This window comes from Fragaria vesca, linkage group LG3, assembly GCF_000184155.1.
Source record: "Fragaria vesca subsp. vesca linkage group LG3, FraVesHawaii_1.0, whole genome shotgun sequence".
Lineage (NCBI taxonomy): Eukaryota > Viridiplantae > Streptophyta > Magnoliopsida > Rosales > Rosaceae > Fragaria > Fragaria vesca.
Genome location: NC_020493.1, coordinates 6,889,412 through 6,908,434, shown reverse-complemented (window position 1 = coordinate 6,908,434; position 19,023 = coordinate 6,889,412). Strand labels below are relative to the sequence as shown.

The 19,023-nt window shown below is 37.5% G+C and overlaps 2 protein-coding genes and 1 pseudogene across 2 annotated transcripts; 2 read left to right on the top strand and 1 right to left on the bottom strand.

Moving 5' to 3' along the window:
• The first annotated feature begins 385 nt into the window (after positions 1 to 385).
• Positions 386 to 4,590, top strand: LOC101302737 (annotated as a pseudogene).
• A 182-nt stretch (positions 4,591 to 4,772) lies between these two features.
• Positions 4,773 to 8,613, bottom strand: LOC101301369 (MACPF domain-containing protein NSL1-like). Its single transcript, XM_004293752.1, has 7 exons — positions 8,314 to 8,613; positions 7,716 to 7,954; positions 6,864 to 7,068; positions 6,436 to 6,519; positions 6,155 to 6,338; positions 5,869 to 6,035; positions 4,773 to 5,622 (listed from the first exon to the last, which is right to left on the bottom strand). The coding sequence occupies exons 1-7, from the start codon at positions 8,566 to 8,568 to the stop codon at positions 4,936 to 4,938; spliced, it is 1,821 nt and encodes a 606-aa protein (XP_004293800.1). The 5' UTR covers positions 8,569 to 8,613; the 3' UTR covers positions 4,773 to 4,935.
• Positions 8,614 to 17,776: 9,163 nt separating this feature from the next.
• On the top strand, positions 17,777 to 18,969 carry LOC101314350 (ethylene-responsive transcription factor 4-like). Its single transcript, XM_004293798.1, has one exon. The coding sequence runs from the start codon at positions 17,852 to 17,854 to the stop codon at positions 18,611 to 18,613; it is 762 nt and encodes a 253-aa protein (XP_004293846.1). The 5' UTR covers positions 17,777 to 17,851; the 3' UTR covers positions 18,614 to 18,969.
• The last annotated feature ends 54 nt before the right edge of the window (positions 18,970 to 19,023 follow it).

The following is a 19,023-nucleotide window of genomic DNA, read 5'->3' as shown; positions in this document are numbered from 1 at the left end:
ATCGTAATGAATTGCATAAATGAAGTTTTACACTAACCAACTCGTTTTGTTAATCAAGAATGCGCCGACGAATGAGACATGTCCATGTCTACAACTTCCATCCAAAAGCATGGAACAAATGGAAATAAGGTCTGTGTCCCTAGCAGGAGTCGACAGTCGACTACTCACCGCCCACCAGCTCTGGTCCTTGCGTTACCTTCAGCAAAGTAGAAGAAGTCAAATACTCCAAAACAAGCCAATAGCCTAACTTATGGGATACATCCATTCAATAAAATCCTGTATAAAATAAGGTCCAACAAGAACTCTGTTACCTTCTGGTGGACTGTTTATCCACCAGTCTACTTAAAACCCTTCATATAATATCTTCCTTTCCAAATTACCTCTTGATGAATTAGTCGATCAAAACCCTTCATACGTCTCTTTGCCTCTGAACAATCTCTGTGATTGAACGAGAAGATATTCGTGTTTTCTGATCGAGATCGATGATGGTGGAGCTATTTGTGTTGGGGTGCACAGGCGTTGTCATGTTTCTTCATGGAGCCAACTTCGTCTTCCACCTTATTTCCCAACACTTCGGAGTTCGATCTATCAGGTGATCAATCTCAACTTTTACTTAGATTGGATCTTACTACTGCTTTGAACCTCTATTATGTATTTAATTAGGATTGTTGTGGTCTAGCTTCTGTAGATTAATGCCATATTCTCGAAATTGTTTATGTATGGAAATGTTGTTGTCTTTGGTTTCAGCTTTCTGGGAGTAGTTGGGTGGTAGATGGATCAGAAAGACAAGGCAAAAGCTAAGAAGAACGATAATCGATCGGGTGCTCTAGAGATTAGGTATCTTGACAAAGCTATGTTGTACTGTGTTAGCTAATCTGGTAAGCTTTATCCAATACCAAATTAGAAGTGTCGAGAAAACGCTTCCAAAATAAACAATAATGGGAGCTTTTTCGGGCTAGCTAAACGCAGAATGTTAACTTTGGTCGCAATACATAAGCTAGACCACAATAATGCATGTTGCTTCACTATTTGGAATATGATTCTCAAACTGTTCCTAGATTCTCCGATGATACTTCAAATTCTATGGCTTATAAGAGTAAAAGCCAAATTACGCACTCAACAAACTTTATCAAGCATAAAAGAGCTGGTTGAGGATGAAGGGCCATTCTCTCCAACCTCCCAATTTAAGAATGTTGTTTGGTGGACTTGTAACATTTTAAGATGTGACACTGGAACATAATATTGTGAATTGAATCCCAAATGCTTTGCAAATTGTGGAAGCATTGATTGAAAGAAAGACTAGATGAATGAAACTTTTGTCACTCATCATAGATACATACAACGAGAATGCGAAGAGTACGTGAGATAATTTTGATAGTTTAGGCTTAACAGTTAATATAGATACCTCACCTCATTGTCTAATGAAATAAAAAATGCAAGATCATCATAGCTCTCGCAGCAAATAGCTGAGATTAAAATAAATCATGAATTTGATAAATCAATAAATGTCTCACATATATGTAATTCGAGACTACATTTTAAACATCCACATTTGTTCATCCCACTTTCATCCAAGCTATGGTACACTAAACGAAGGTACTTCTCTTTCAAAGAAAAAAGTACTTGCCCTAAACTCAATGCTCTAGCTTCTTTGGATCCTAAAACAAAAGCAGCAACTGTTATGGCAATTTTACCGTTAGTATAGGTGTTAAAACCCCAGAGAGGGTTTAGTCAATGTTCAAAACTTCAAATGGACCATGAAGCTATGTTTATTCCATTCCCTCCAAAACCCTTCTCTTCCCCAACGACTTTACCTGCCCTTTAAACCCAAAACCCTCCCAACCAAATTTCTACACTCTCCTAAACACATCAAAAAACCTCAGCTCAATTCTCCAAACACGCTCAAACCTTCCCTATTCAAACCTCACTCGAAACCCACAATTTCTTACCCAATTCCATCTCCTACTCTAAGCTATTGTCTCAATGCGCTGCTTCCAAATCTGTGCGTGTGGGCATGGAAGTCCATGCCCACTTAATCAGACTAGGGTTGTCCCAAGACTTGAGCTTTCGGAACCATTTGATCAATCTCTATGCAAAAAGCAGGTTTTTTGGGCATGCCCGGAAGCTGGTCGACGAAAGTCCTGAACCAGATTTGGTTGCTTGGTCTGCTTTGGTTTCTGGGTATGCCCAGAATGGGCTTGGTAGAGAAGCCATTTCGGCTTTTCGTGAGATGTTTGGATTGGGGGTTAAGTGTAATGAGTTCACATTCCCAAGTGTGCTCAAGGCTTGCTCTAGTTGTAAAGATTTGAGACTGGGAATGCAGGTTCATGGGGTGGTTTTTGTGACCGGGTTTGAGTCCGACGAGTTTGTTGCTAATACTTTGGTTGTTATGTATTCTAAGTGTGGGGAGTTTGGGGATTCCAGGAGGTTGTTTGATGCCATTCCGGAGAGGAATGTTGTGTCGTGGAATGCGTTGTTTTCGTGTTATGTGCAGTGTGATTTCTTTGGGGAGGCTATGGAGTTGTTTGAGGAAATGGTGCTGAGTGGAATAAGGCCTAATGAGTATAGTCTGTCTAGTATAATAAATGTTGGTACCGGGTTGGGGGATGGTAGAAGAGGAAGGAAAATTCAAGGATATATAGTGAAGCTTGGATATGATTCGGATTTGTTCTCAGCCAATGCGCTTGTTGCCATGCATGCAAAAGCCATATGTCTTGAAGATGCAGTTTCAGTTTTTGAGAAAATTGCACAACCGGATATTGTATCCTGGAATGCTGTTATTGCTGGTTGTATTCTTCACAACTTCCATGGTCGGGCACTCAAATTGTTCAGGCAACTGAGTGGGTCAGGAATCCGTCCTAATATGTTTACAATATCAAGTGCACTTAAAGCTTGTGCTGGGATGGGTTTCAAGAAATTGGGTAGGCAGTTGCACTCTTTCTTGATAAAGATGGATACAGAATCAGATTCTTATGTCAAAGTTGGACTGATAGATATGTATTGCAAGTGTGAGATCATGACTGAGGCAAGGGTGCTTTTGAATATGATGCCAATGAAAGACATGATTGCATGCAATGCTGTTATCTCTGGTCATTCACAGATGGCCGAAGACATAGAAGCTGTAAGCCTCTTTCCTGAAATGCATAGGGAAGGAATAGGATTCAATGAGACTACTTTATCCACAGTCCTCAAATCCACCGCGAGCTTGCAGGCAGCAAAAGTTTGTGAACAAGTTCATTCTCTTTCTGTCAAAACAGATTTTCAGTCTGACAGGTATGTTATCAACAGCCTTCTTGATACGTACGGAAAATGTGGCCAAGTAGAAAATGCTGTAAGAATATTTGAAGAATGCAAATCTGAAGATCTGGTGGCTTTCACATCAATGATCACTGCCTATGCTCAGTATGAACAAGGCGAAGAAGCTCTAAAACTCTATGTGCAAATGCTACAGAGGGGGAACGAGCCTGATTCATTTGTATGCAGTTCTCTTCTGAATGCTTGTGCAAATTTGTCAGCGTATGAGCAAGGGAAGCAGATTCATGTTCATATTCTCAAGTTTGGATTTTTGTCAGATGCTTTTGCTGGAAATTCCCTTGTTAACATGTATTCAAAATGTGGAAGCATAGATGATGCAGGTCGTGCTTTCTCCGAGATACTGAGAGAGGAATAGTTTCATGGTCTGCAATGATTGGAGGACTTGCTCAACACGGACATGGGAAGGAGGCCATCAATATGTTCAATCAGATGCTCAGAGATGGTATTTGCCCCAATCATATTACTTTAGTCAGTGTCCTCTGTGCTTGCAATCATGCAGGTTTAGTAACTGAAGCCACAATATATTTTGAGTCAATGAAAGAGTTGTTTGGAGTTGTGCCAAGGGAGGAGCATTATGCCTGCATGATTGATCTTCTTGGCAGAGCAGGAAAGATAAAGGAGGCAATGGAGCTTGTCAACACTATGCCATTTCAAGCCAACGCCTCAGTTTGGGGGTCACTTCTTGGTGCTGCAAGAATCCATAAAAATGTTGAGCTTGGTGAACGTGCTGCTGATATGCTCTTTGTTCTGGAACCTGAGAAATCAGGTACCCATGTACTTCTTGCAAACATATATGCAGCAGTGGGCATGTGGGACAAGGTAGCAAAAATGAGAAGACTTATGAAACATAACCAGGTAAAGAAGGAACCTGGGATGAGTTGGATTGAGGTCCAAGACAAGGTACACACCTTTATTGTAGGTGACAGAAATCATTGGAGAAGCAAGGAAATATATGCAAAACTTGATGAGCTGCTTGACAGTATGCATAAAGCCGGCTATGTTCCGATGGTGGAGATTGACCTCCATGATGTGGAACAAAGCGAAAAGGAGCAGCTGCTACGATGTCACAGTGAGAAGCTTGCAGTGGCTTTCGCATTGATTGCCACTCCGCCAGGAGCTCTGATTAGAGTGAAGAAGAATTTAAGAGTGTGTATAGATTGCCATACTGCATTCAAGTTCATCTGTAAAATCGTCTCGAGGGAGATAATCGTAAGGGATGTCAATAGATTTCATCATTTCAAAGATGGCTCATGCTCTTGTGGGGATTACTGGTGACTTGTACTGGATAACAGGATCATTTTTTTACATCCGAAACCAAAATTTTGTATCCCATTTGATGTACTGCAGAACTTTTAGTCTTTTTTTTTTTTTTTTGGGGTTACAGTAGAACTTCTAGCTTTTAATATAAGAAAAGTTGTTTTTTCTTCTTGGAAAGAAAATAGAAACTAAACCAGCTTCACTGATCAAAAGTATTCAATTCCTTTAGGCTATCCAATTCTGGACATAACCATGACTTCATATAATTCTTAGACCAATCAAGATGGCTTACCGCCATAGTCAATCTGTTTAAACCTATTGAAGAATGGACAATGTACATGTTTGTTCTTTGGATTTCTTATGCTAAAACATCATCGAGTCTTCCAACATAATTGTCAGCAATGAATACTTCACCTTGACTGAGATTCGACCACCCTCTACACAAAGCTTGGCTCCAGTAACCATCCAATATCCTGGGGTGACCTCAGGACCTCTCAACATTTCCTTGGTATCTACAAACGTCGCCATTTTTGGTGCCTTGGCTGGTAAAGGTGGGCCACCAGGGTACACTGCTGAATTCAAATTCACTTTTGCCGGTGTCACAGGTGGATTCAATGCAGTACTAAACCGTGTGCTGATCAAGGTTGAGATGAATCCTGACTTACGAGATGAGCTTGAGCCTTCCCATTCTGATCTTCGAATCCTAGCAGATGCCACAGTAGAAAATTCAAGCCTCAGGAACAAAACTTTCTTTATTCCCATAGCCTTGACTTCAAACCAGGCCTTTGTCACAATAGAAGCAGAGTCATTAATGCAGGCACCTTTATATTCTACTGGGGCAGTGCATACATGTGAAAATATGCTCCACTTGACAGCTTCGAAGTAACGTCGTTCCTCTGGCTCGTCAATGGGCTCATAATTGTGATCAGTGGAGACTTGGAATGAACTGGGAAGATTTGTAAGATGCTGAAGATGGATTGCCAAATGGTCACCTTTTTTACCTTCAAGGTACAAACGGATTCCTGTTACCGGTCGATTTACGGAATCAACCTGAAAATTATGAAATTAAAACCCCAATGTAATGAAAAACTAGGACATACAGCAATATGATGGAGCATACAGATCAACCAAATTACTACAATGAACTGCATAGAAATGGCAAGTAAAAACTGCATCCATCAATTTGTTAACAAAGTCACACCACTTCACATAATATAAACAATGGAAGTCTTCCAAGACAAGGAATCTCCAAAATGTGATCGGAAATTAGCATGCCATTATGTTAGGTGATGTTACCTTCATAGTGTTAACATATAGCTTGGGGCCCATAAAACTGAATTGAAGTGCTGGGGATGCATGTCTTCTCCGCCTAAGACCAAGAGGCAGATCAGCGTATACTGGAGCCCATTGCCGTGGTAATTGAAATTCTAAGAATTGTTGAAGCTCCTCTATTGGTGGTTTATCTGCAAGGGTTACCATCGCGATAAACTATTATCAAGACTTTATACAGACAAATAATGCAGATGAATTGGACATTCAGCCATAAGGAGACCAAACTTAGAAAAACAAAAATTGCACTCACATCTAAGGTACAGATTTACTGCATGGCTAAGGAATCCATTGCCTTGAATACCACCCAAAAGTGATGTTATGGGCACAAAGGACATTGATATGACATTAGGCGCCTGTGATATAGTCGAAAGCCATTGGTTATGACTTTGACCAACATCAACACCTCCCCTTCGAACACTAATAGTAACTATATCCTGCATTACACGAGAATATGTAGGCGAAACTTCAGTCCATACAAATTGGTGTGCAGTTTGTGTGACAAGTTATAAGAGAAACCAAAATGCAACTTACATCATTCCTTGAATGAGTGATGATGGGTGGCCTTATTGAGGATGCTAATGTTTTTTTAATATCCCAGTGAATAGGGTGGTCATCCTGAAACAATATGGATATAGATATTAAAGTCAAAATGTGTTACTTCATCAATATCTAAAAACTAAAAGGACCAGGCCTAATAGAAATTCCAAGTTTATTTAACTGCTATACTTCTGGACTAGTTTAAAAGGTATAGACCAATTGTGAATATTTTACAAACACATGTATGCAAAAGGCTGTTATGGACATTTCTTAATCAGAAAATATCATGTATCAAGTCATCTAGAAGTAATCTCTACCTTCATTCTCAATAGCACCAAACCATGCATCATACGGTCCATGTATTTAACAATTACAGAAGTATCAATAGTAAACCAACATTGCAATCTTAGAATACTGCTTACCCTCATTTTTCCTAATAAATCAGCAGTATTTGATATAGAGGATTCAGTTACATCAGCAGAAAATCTCTCCTCGGCTAATTGCTTTAATAATTTCTGCAGCTCAGCAGGCTCAAGTTTTGAGTTTTGTAACTGCTTTATGTGAACTATATCCTTTCCACCCATCTTCACCCCAACAACAACGTGAGTACCATACTTATCAATGAATCTGGAAAAATTGAACAGGAATGATTAGAAATAGATCAATCCAGCAATTGGTAATAATGACTTGAATTCAATGACAGGTTATAATCACTAAAAAGTTACTAGAGAACAAAGGAAATCGTAAGAACAATTTTAGTAGGACTTTTCATCTCCGTTCCATTGTCATACACGGCAGTTTTATATTATAGCATAGAAATCAGATCATGAAGTACACAAGTCACAACTCCTACCAGATGAAGATTCATCGACTGTTGTGCATTTTGCTAATACTTAACAATCTTCTACTCTTTACTATGTGCAGATTGACACAAAATATATACATTCTGATTTACTCCTATATTTCTGAATATGTGACGCTGAACACCTGGAGTGCTTAATTCGATAAAATTTTAATGGCATTGTAAAAGTTTCTTTCAATTTATATAAGCTATCTAAAGTTGTTTGTGGGATTTGGTTCTACACTTCTACTTCAACTGTTTTGAAACTTTGGTTTGCATTTGACAATGGAAAACACAGAACGAAATTGCATCAAGGGTTTAAGCTTCCCGTTCCCCGGTAGCTTTGCTCTACATTCAAAATTCACCCTCTCCAATGTTCGACTGACATACCGACAACAACAATAACTTAAGCTTTCCACTAAAGAAAACTTACGCGGCAAGGGCAGCAGGGTCCCATAGAGAAGGCACGTCTTGTTTCACTTGCTCCGATAGTGTTAACTGTGATCTCGCTAACTCAATGTTATACAGATTTATTAACCAACCATCAAAAGCAAGACATTTCGTGGGAGCTGCATCCTTCTGCCAGGAGCCGGTGTAGTTAAACATAGCATTAAACAAGCCGGACGGAATTTTCCCCGTTAAGGAAAGTTCCTTATTGTACTGCTCTGACATCTGCAATGCAACAAAACACATAAAATTTAGAGTAAACATAAAGCCTCATAACCGCTATCAACAAATCATTCCAAAGAAGCATTACAATCATATATCAAAAAGTCTAAAAGTAAAAGAATTAAACTTTTTAGTTCCTTGTTTGTACCCAGTAAAATTATTCAAATCTAGAACTATTCAGAACCAAAAGGGCTATCTTTTCCACCAAAAATCACAAGAATGCCACTGACTTGAGCACAGTTTCATTCACTTTAAAATCCTGAAATAGTAACAATTAACAAACCCCACCTCAATTCTTCAATTGATTTTACCAAAACCCAGAAACCACTTCCCGCCAAAAAAAAAATCACAAAAAAAAGTACCTGATTGAACGAAACGACGTCGGAGCGAAACTTGGTGCGCTCGCCCTTGTCGCACTTGATGGAGGTGGAGACGTTAGGCACGACGGCGCCGCCGGGCACGACGAGGTCCCGGGTCCGGGTCGGATCCAGTTCAATCAGTATGGGCTTACACGAATTCAGCCGGAGATCGTAGCAGAGGTCATAACCCGACCCGATTGCCGCGACGGCTTTCTGGGCCGCCGATTGCGGGTCGAGCTGGTACGCGCTGAGAGCCATGGGTGATCGGAGAGAGTCAGAGAGGTTGAGATGGATTAAGAAGGAGAAGGGGGCGAAGACCCATTTGGGGTTTCAACGATTCGAGATATGAAGACTGAAACAAAGTTGTATTCTTTTCTCAATTTTTTTTAGGGGGAAGAAAAAAAAAATCAAAGATTGAATTTTTAGGGCTTAAAGTATTGACTGGGAAAGTGACTTTTTTGGCCGGAAAGTTCAAAGTTTCAAAACCCAGCGATGTAATGGGAACGTGGACCTTTTGAGGGCGGCTGACGGCTTCGCCTCCTCGTTTCGCCACGTGGCACCGCGTTAACATTTTTGTTGACTTTTTTTTTGTTGTTGTTATTGTTTGATGGTTTTACTTTTACTTTTACTTTCCTGCCTTCCACTTTTGAAAGCTCCGTTTGGTTTAGGGTTTGGGTGGTCTATGAGGTTGTGTACTTGTTGGCGTGGCCGGGTGGGCAAGAGTCTGTAACTTCGAGTGTGACCTTATGAAATTGGTGGTGACAGCTTCTTGTTGTTATCAATAAGCTGAATCGTTTCATGTCTTGCAACAATAATAATTGAGTTTTGGATTTCGAATTGTTGGACTTTATACGTGTGAGTTATCGATTGTTATTTGATATCAATGAGACGAAAATCGAAACAATCATGAATTTAACCGGACGAGATTTATATATTTAATGACGAAATGAATACGTAAGTGGTGTCACAACTTGTGAGTTTAAGTTTAAGTCTTGAAAACAGAAAGTCAAACAAAAAAAGTAGTGAACCTATGTTTCTAGCATTTGGCCTTGGTTTACTAATTTTGTGACAAACTATGTAACAGATTATAATATTTTGTCAACTAATCCAACAAGTTAAACCCACTCACAACATTCTGTTGGAACCCAAAACAGAACCATAAGGTAGATTGTCAAGTTAATGTTTTGAGTCATGTCATTTACATAGTATGATTCATTTACATTTGAGACTGTAATTTCAAAACATATGCTTTTAAAAAAAAAAAAATTGGAGAGAGATACTCGGCCCATATGAGGCTTGTTCTCACACCCATTATTTATATTAAAATTAGACTGTAATTTCAAAGCATGTATTTATTGTTGATTAGATGTTTTCCAACTATGAAAAAAATATCAGCCAAAGTCACCAACACCCAATCCAAGGACAGAGTCAGGATTCCGAAATAGACTGGGCTAAATTTCGGTTGATAAAACTTCTAAAATATATAAATAAAAATATATTAGTGTTTGTACAAGAATCGAGATCTAACTCAATCATTAGAACAAGAGCTAATTTGATCATGGAGAGAAAAGAAATATGGCAATAAAATTGAGAATTAAGGATCAGAGGTTCCAGTCGTTTAGAACTAGATGGAGACTATTAATCGAGTTAACTAAAGAGTGCGGCTATTGAGACCTCCAGATTTGCTCAGTGTACCTCCACATGTTTTGACTTATTGGATTACAAATATAACCTCATACAAAATGACAATAATAGATAGTGAATTTCAAAAAATATATATATATCGTTATCATATTAGTATTTTTCTTTTTTTTTTCTTCAAGTTAACGATACAAAATGTGAGGAGTCTATAAACTCTAAACCTAAGTGCAACCGTTGCTCAATCGCAAAAAACTACTACACCAAATGAAAGAACCTCCATTAATAAAGACGCAATTGGCTTTCTTAGGGTTTTCTTCTAGGTCAAAGGTTTCTAGGTTTTTAACTTTTTTTTGGAACATTAATCTGAATAGGTCATCGCCATTCTACAAGAGAAAGAGCTTGCTTTAATTTTTCATCATATTTGCTTCATGTATACCTATTTTCTTACTTTTGTAGGTACTAACTTACTATACGTTCGGTCACAAACACCACTTTGCTGCTCTGCAATTGATTGTGAAAACAATTCATGATTTAAATTTTTTTAAATTGTTGTCATTGAAAAATTGTTCTTACAACTTGATCAAATAATATAGGTTAATGACATTCTATGAAAAAAAAAACACAAAAAAAAACCAAACAACAACAACAAGGAATTGAGGTTGCAAAAGAGGTTTTCATGAAAAAAGAAATTAAGCAATCGAGGTCTGAAATAGAAGTTTTCATGCAAAAAGAAAAAAAAATTAAAGTGGCAGGTCTAGAAAGTGAATAAAAGGTATAATGAGTAAATTATTGAAATATATATGAATAACAAATCTAAGGTTATTTTAGGAAGTTGAAAGAATGTCTAATGAGCAAATGCTTGTTTTTAAAAATAAAGAGGAGATGTAAAAAGACAAGGAGCTACGATGAGCAAATCTGGAGGTCTCAATAACCGCACTCTTAACTAAATAGGTTGATCCTTAGCTCTAGAGGATAAAAAATAAATAACCAGAAAAGAAAGAAAGAAATTTGGGGATTTTAATTCAATTATTTATTAAGATTTTGTTTATCATTCATGTTGGTGAAGTCTGATTTCATCAAATAATCTTTTTGATATCTATTTAGCATATTGATAAGATAAGAGGGACTCTCACTACCAGAAGATCGTTTGACAATTTGACAGGGCTAATTCTACATAATTATGTGAGGTTTTAAAAATTAAGCCTATTTGATTATACATAATAAAAAAAAGTCACCTAGGCTATAGCCCGGAGAGTGCTATACTAAGCTCCGTCCCTGAGTCCCAATCGTTCTACTAGCTCTTATAATATCAGATTACGACATTGCAACCATAGCTGTGAACTTGTAATAATCAAATCGTATGCATGATCATTCATAATGAATGATAATGTCAGCTGCAAACGAACCAAGTTTTGGATTACCTCTTTTTTATTGGTATCTCACACTATAAACACATTATCAACGTAAAAGAAACGAATGATCGATAAATTATGAAATATCTAATGAAGTTGAATATAGACGAAGAGTTAAATGACCAAAACCTCTTTCTAACATCTGAAATAGTAGTCAAAATATTTACCCAAAAAAAAAAAAAAAAAAAAAAATTAGTAGTCAAAATCTTCGTTTCACTCTTTCCTGCATAGTGTTGACTCTCACAGTGCAGCTTACGTTGATCAGGCAAATGAAGAACAAGATGTACATACAATATTGCCAAATAAAATGATAGATATGCACTTGTATATATGGTAGTCAAGTCCATACTTTTCCTCTTGTTTGTTTAGCGATACCAAACCTTTCATTTTCAATTTAGTAAATCTCTTCCTGCCGAAACTTAATTCTCCCCCAACAACCTCACATTATTCATTCATGATCGATAAGTAGAACTGCGCTCTACTCGTATCAGCAATCAATTTCCTTGGTAAGCAACTTCTTGACGAGTTTGGATGATACCAATTATAAGAACCCTCTAGCTCTAATTTTGACCAAGAACAAGAAGAACAGGTCCAAAGCATAATTTACACGTTGAAAAATTAAGTTGGATGGAATAGAGTCAACACGTAATAATATTGTCTCATTTAATTTAATTAGCCACCAACATATATATGTGTGCATGAAATAGACATATATTCAAGACTTGACTGCTCCACCAAACTTTACTCCCTCGGTCTCGCTTTCATACTCTATACTCTATAGTCGTAGTTCACACCTCACACCCTCAATTATTTGCCTGCATGGTCAGGGTTTAGCCCTTGTAATTACCCTTCTATCATTGGCCGGAGAAGAAAATTACTTTTTGTTGTCCTTTTTAACTAGAAATTGCACCTTATAAATCGAACGTATGCACCGACCAGTGTGGAAAGTAAATAATAAAGAAACCAAGAGGAGTCGTGGAATTTTCACGTCATAAATTACAATTTTTTTTAAAGTAAAAAATCATTTATATAAACAAAAACCAGAATAGCGAGGTTACAATGACCATAAGAATCACAATAATGTCATTACATTAGACATTTAACTCACTTATTGTGAGTTTAACAAATGATTAAACTATATGCAAAACAAGAAGATACAAGAGAAAACATAGAACCGGAGTCAAACGTATGCACTGACTAGTGTGGGAAGTGAACATGAAGAAATAATGAGGAGTGAAATCTTCACACCCTAAATTTATGTCCTGGACAATTTAAAGAGACATATGATATATATTTTGCCAATTTCCATAGGAAAAAGTGGGTTAGAGTGTGTGGATTATATATGAGAATATATAGATTTCACACCCTGAAATAAATCATACTCTTTCGCTAATATTTATACATGCGATAATATCTTTGTGATTTTGAATATGACTTGCATGAAACGAAAGATGGGTATGTTTGATGTTGTATATGGTAATTACTAATGCTTGAAACATAAACACAACCAAAATTTAGAGGGCGAGCCGGATCGATCGGTTCTTACTTACACCCAAAAGGAACGTTATGGCTGGTTACTTACTAAATACATTACATGAAATATTTGTTTGCACTAAAGTTATTTTCTTGAAAAGGATAAAATTTGACATAATTATCATTACTTTCAGCATGATACATTTTACATGTTTTCTTATGGTCCATTTGTCACCTTCATTATTCATTATCCTTGAACTTTAATCGTCTCATTTATTTTCTCATATCTAAAAAACGCATCACCTTTCGTTGATTAAATTGGCACGCCACAAACTTAAACAAGTAATCCAAGATTAACTATCATAAAATAAAGAGTGTGACAACGTACTTGTTAAAAGCATAAAATCAATATACAAACATATACATATATCGTATAGAACCCGACTTCGGTGATAGGGATTGACTACCTTAAGGTGACCACAACTAATAAACATGAGACACGTGTTCATTTTAAAAAATTTGGCTGCAATTTAATGACATAACATGAGAGTTTTGACTATTTAACATATTTATTTATGATTATTGTTGACATTTATCTATTTTTTATTTATATTTATCATTAACTAGTCACCCAAGTTATTTTCCGACTTGGACGATGAGAATGGTGTGAATGTCTTATACACATCACATCTACATTATTGCTTCCAAAAACATAAACCAAATATAATAACCGTAGCCCTTAAACTAGGTAGCACCACGTACATATGTCACAATGCACTATAATATTAAGCAAAAGATTGATGCCGATCGATGATGACTTTGACTGCTTCTTTGCCCTATCCCCCGCGATCTCATCTCATCCCCTCCACCAAATAATAATAACTTTAACGCGCTTAATACTAATAGTAGTTAATAATTACAACAAGCACCCAGTTTTTTCTGTATGTGCTGCAATGGTGGCTACACACTGACTTATCATCACCAGTAACAGCAGCATCAGTAGCAATCAAACTAGGTATTGCTGTCAACAGCTGAAAGGGGACACGTATGATTCATGCATATAATTCCCAGAATCAACTAGAGTAGATTAGCCTAATAGCTACAAAGCTTATCTCTCATTTTCAGAATTGGTGGCACGTAACAGCCCTGCCGCTGCGTTTTTATTCTTTGATTAATCGCATGGGACGTGTCAGGAGATATATGGGAGATCGATCGTATCTTGTTGCTGATATCGCCGCTGCTTCATATGAATAAACAAGTATCCACTAATACGCGCTTGACTTAAACATGTAGGGTTCATATATGTTTGTATGTAATAATGCAGAAGCAATTGATTAGGGTTGGCTAGGGTCTTGGCTCGTTTGAAACGTCTTGATTATTAATGGGATATAAAATTTATATTTTTTAAATTGTAATTCACATTCTTGTTTTTTAGTTGTAATTATTATTTGTATAAAAAGATAAAAATTAAATCATTAAAAACAAAATTTTAGTTACCATAAATAAAAAATAAAGTGTGGATTACAATTTAAATAATGTGGATTTCACTTCCTTTATCTTTTAACTTAGAGTTTAAAAGTATTACCTAGAACGTGAGTCGTTAGGGTACGAGTTATTCAGGGGAAGCACCTTTCCTTGTAACACTGGGTTAGCTCATGTGTGATAATAGTTTCGGATGATGTTTCTTGATCAAATTATGTAGCAATAAAAACGTGTCGTTAATTGTATCAAACCTGATGTTTTCATCTATGACAATCTAATGTATACTTTAAAATCTATTGTGTATAAGATACATTTTACACCTTTCTTTCTCTCAATATCAATGTTTTAAATTATAATCAATCTTAATCATACTGAAAATATTTGTGATGTACTTATTAGTTATCACCCATTTATTTAGAATTCAGAATTTTTATACTATAATTGTATAGCTGGTGGTGCTATTAACACGCCCATTTTTGTTATTAACACACCCCTTTTTCTATTAACACACCGTCGATATGGTGAAAACCAATCATCAATCAAATTCAAGTGGTAAGCTTGTAAATAAAAAAAAAAGTGGATATAAAAATAGATAAAGTGTGTTAATAGTAATAGCCTTCTATATCAAACAGGCTAGCTAAGTTTCTGTTATCACACGGTAATTATAGAGATTATTGTTAATCTGGCTGCTGATTTGGTGGATTGTATGTCAAACGGCCGAAGATCTATGATTTCTATGGCGGCAAGGAGGAGCTGTACAAATTGTGATCATAATTCGATAGTGGTTGGTGCAGATCCGGTGGTTGTTAGAGAAAACATAAAAAGCAAATAATTCATGTCCCTTTGTGATTGTGTTCTTTCTAGATATGAAGGATAAGGTGGACTGCATCTAATTTTGCCCTTGACAATGATTTTTTTTCAAACTCTAGTCTACGTGCTATCGCAACCAATATCGCTCCAAATCTTATGATATAAAAACGGAAAGCATAGCATTAGTGATATCATATAATTATTAACTCCAACATTGAATATTTGGTTTGGCAAACAACTGGACACCATGTCCTAATTAGTAGTTGGTCGATTCTAGTTCGGATTAATTCATTAACAACTCGCAATACAAATTTTATTTATTTCATTAATTCGATTTTTTCTTATTTCACTTGTACATCTTTTATTTATTTTCTCTTTATTAAGGTTATATTAGTTACCAAAAATGGTTTTAAAATCATAACAGTTGATTTTTTGGTCCACATAAAAGTTGTGGTTTGATCTTAAGTAATAGTATTTTTCAAGCCGTTATAAAATTTTGTCTGAAAATATAAGCAGTTTTGAAATGAATTCAACTCTAACCGATCAGCTAAAATACACTAAAATTTCATTGTGTGGTAAATGTATATGTTGGTATTTGGAATATATGCGACTTGTTGGAAATGATAAAAAAAAAGATTGAACGAATAAAAACGTTTTTTTTTTCTTTTTGAAAAATCAAAACATAATATCAAATCGAGTTTTAACGAATAATACTACTGAAATTCATAATTTGAATATTATAGAGCTAGCATGCCTGTTATTTATGGAAAGTCTGCATAACTACTAGTTCCTCCTCCATATTTCTAACTTTATATCCTCATAAATATGCAATCTAAATCCAAATCTATTTCATAAATACAAACCCTATAGCTTATACATGGTCAGATCATGGAACTAAATGCGACCACTCTCTGTATGGTTACCTCAAACTAATGCATGGCAACAATTTAAGAGGAGCAATAATCTAAAACACGATAGCATATCGTTTTTATGATTGTTACATTACACGTACATTCTGGGTCTACATTGAAAGCTATTGGATGCATTTCTTGTATCACATTCTCATATGGCTAGCATTAACAGCCGGATAGTCATTTATTTATTAGTCTTCTTTTAAATTACCACGAAACGTGTCAGAGAGGTTCCTAGAATTAATATGTAAATATGAAACAAAATTAAGAATTTTAGGCGGTCATACTACTAAATTGGTATATTTAGTATGACCATTTAATAACGTAAGTAATTATTTAAAACAATGTATCTCAAGTATTTCTTACTCGATTAGTTTAGTAGGCCAACGAGGGGATTCATGTAAGCAATTGGACAAAATCACACAGTATAAATTCCCTATGTTGTACATGTTGAAATATCACAATTACCTCCAAACCCACCCGTTTGCTAAAAGCTCGGTAGTAGGTAATGTAGCGAAATTTCTTCTACGCATCAAGATGCAAGTGAACTGAGAAACTAATATACAATATTTTGATTCAGTCATCCACGCCACACTATCATGCGTATATAATAATACTGTTAACAAAATTGAAACCCAAAAAAATAGTCATAAGTGTTTCCAATACATGAGGTGAGGATTCGAGGTCAAAGAAGAGATACTCTTATTATAAACACTTAATGTAGTCCACGCTGCATAATCGTTTCACCTGATGCATTCTTATTATTAATCGAATTAATGAATTAATTTATTTGACTATCTGACCTGATGTGTTTTCTAAAACTAAGTCTATCATGACAAGCGTCTAACGATTAATGTGTCGTATCATATTTGATTTGAAGCACTGGATTAATATATAATTATTTATAATAAAATGATTTAAAATAAAAGTAAAAGGGGAAAGAGAACGATTACTTGCTTTCCATGCATGTAATAATATCAAAACCGAAAGAGAGTAAAACCGCCATTACAAGTTTGCTAAATTTATCTTTGACCAGACTGAGCTAACTCAAGGGCTACAAAACAGTAAATCAGGAACGGCAATATGGCATATTTTCTTTTTTCCCAGATTAAAAATGTAATAATACAAACAGTGAATTTTCAGCGCGTGTCATTCACGTAATCCTAAACGGCCGGTGAACGTGGGAGTTGTCGGAGAAAAACAATACTGCTGTCATAAACTCCACCCACGTAAGTACGTAACTCCTTTCACGCGTAAGGAAACGCCACGTGTGGAGGATCAATTGGCGGTGGGCGAAATCCCCATTCTGTCCCATGCGAGCGGTTCAAAAGGAGCAAAACAAAAGCCAAAGGCTGCTCCCCCTTTAATCCAAAGTCACGCGGCGGGATAGTAGATGCGAGAGTGGTAAACACGCGCGGGGGAGGGAAGCGTGAGAGAGCTGTAACAGAGCACCGCACGCAATGAAGAGAGCGAGATTTGCAGCCGTTAGATGGTGATAAATAATGATGACAATGAAGGGGAGAGTGTGAGAGACGAGACAGACAACCCACATGCCACGTAATTCGGGAACTAAAATTTACTAAATTGCCCACCACTCACTCACACAACACAGCCGCCCCTAATTTCTTCCCAGTCAAATCCCTCGTTGACTGTGCCCCTCCCCATATCCTTCAATTTTCTCTCTCCTCAAATTGCTCTATATAACCACGCCCTTCCTCTTCCCCACTCCTCAAAACAACCATCACAACTTTCTCGTTTTCCTTCTCAGACATAAAACCACAGTCTTCTCTTTCCTTTAAACGCTGCCGTTTCATGGCGCCGAGAACTGAGAAATCCGCCGCCGTTTCGGCGAAGGGGAATAACAACGTCAAGGAGGTGCATTTCCGGGGAGTGAGGAAGAGGCCGTGGGGGAGATACGCCGCCGAGATCCGGGACCCGGGGAAGAAGAGCCGGGTCTGGCTAGGGACTTTCGACACGGCGGAGGAGGCGGCGAGAGCCTACGACGCCGCCGCCCGGGAGTTCCGCGGCGCCAAGGCCAAGACTAATTTTCCGATCCCGTCGGAGAATGTGAATCTCAGCCTCTTCAAGAAAAAGGTTAATGTTAACAACGGCGGGAATAGCAACAGCCGCAGCCCGAGCCAGAGCAGCACGGTGGAGTCGTCCAGCCGGGAGCCGGCTCTGATGGTTGAGTCCTCGCCGTTGGATCTGAACCTCGGTCACGGCGTCGCCGGATTCGGAGCTCCGATGAGGTTCCCCTTCCAGCACCCCCATCACCAGATTCCGCCGGTCGGAGCCGTCATCGGCGTTCCGACTGCGGCGGCGAATCACGTGCTTTACTTCGACTCGGTGTTCCGGGCAGGGATGGTGAAGAATCACCAGCAGTACCAGCAACAGCTGAGATTCGACCGGAATCTTATGCACCGTGATTTTCTCTCCGGCGGTGGCTTCACCGGCGGTTCACAGAGTGACTCGGACTCGTCCACGGTGGTTGATCTGAACCAGCACGATCTGCCTCGCGCCGGAGGAGGATTCGACCTCGACCTTAACCTGCCGCCTCCGGTGGAACTCGCCTGATTTTTGGTTTTAGGGAAGAAAAAAAAAAAGCAGCGGCGATCGCCTGAGGAAGAAGATGATATTAGGAAACCTTTTTCTTTTTTCTTTTTAAATTTCCGGTTTTTTATTTTCCAATTCCGAAAATAGAAAAACAAAAATACGTTGAGAGCGCCCCTAATTAAGAAACAAAAGCTCCATGTGAATACGTAGCTGAACCCCTTTTTTGCAGCAGATTTGAATCTTTTTGCTGTTCTAAATCAAAGACCTCTTTTTCGTTATTAATCTTCGTTTCAGTTGTAATCTCTCTCATTTCGGAAATAATTTTTTCCGTTCTCGGAAGTACTCCGTTATTATAATCTTTGAGCACATTCAATCTCAAGCTTTTTTCATTCTTCATATTTTGGTTATCCACAACTATCTCGGCAAGTATT

Coding starts and splice junctions, on each gene's coding strand:
- LOC101301369 (XM_004293752.1), bottom strand. CDS start 8,568: ATGGCTCTCAGCGCGTACCAGCTCGACCCGCAATCGGCGGCCCAGAAA. Junction 7,955..8,313: donor ACGTCGTTTCGTTCAATCAG/GTACTTTTTTTT, acceptor GTTGCATTGCAG/ATGTCAGAGCAGTACAATAA. Junction 6,520..6,863: donor ATTTATTAGGAAAAATGAGG/GTAAGCAGTATT, acceptor ATATTGTTTCAG/GATGACCACCCTATTCACTG.
- LOC101314350 (XM_004293798.1), top strand. CDS start 17,852: ATGGCGCCGAGAACTGAGAAATCCGCCGCCGTTTCGGCGAAGGGGAAT.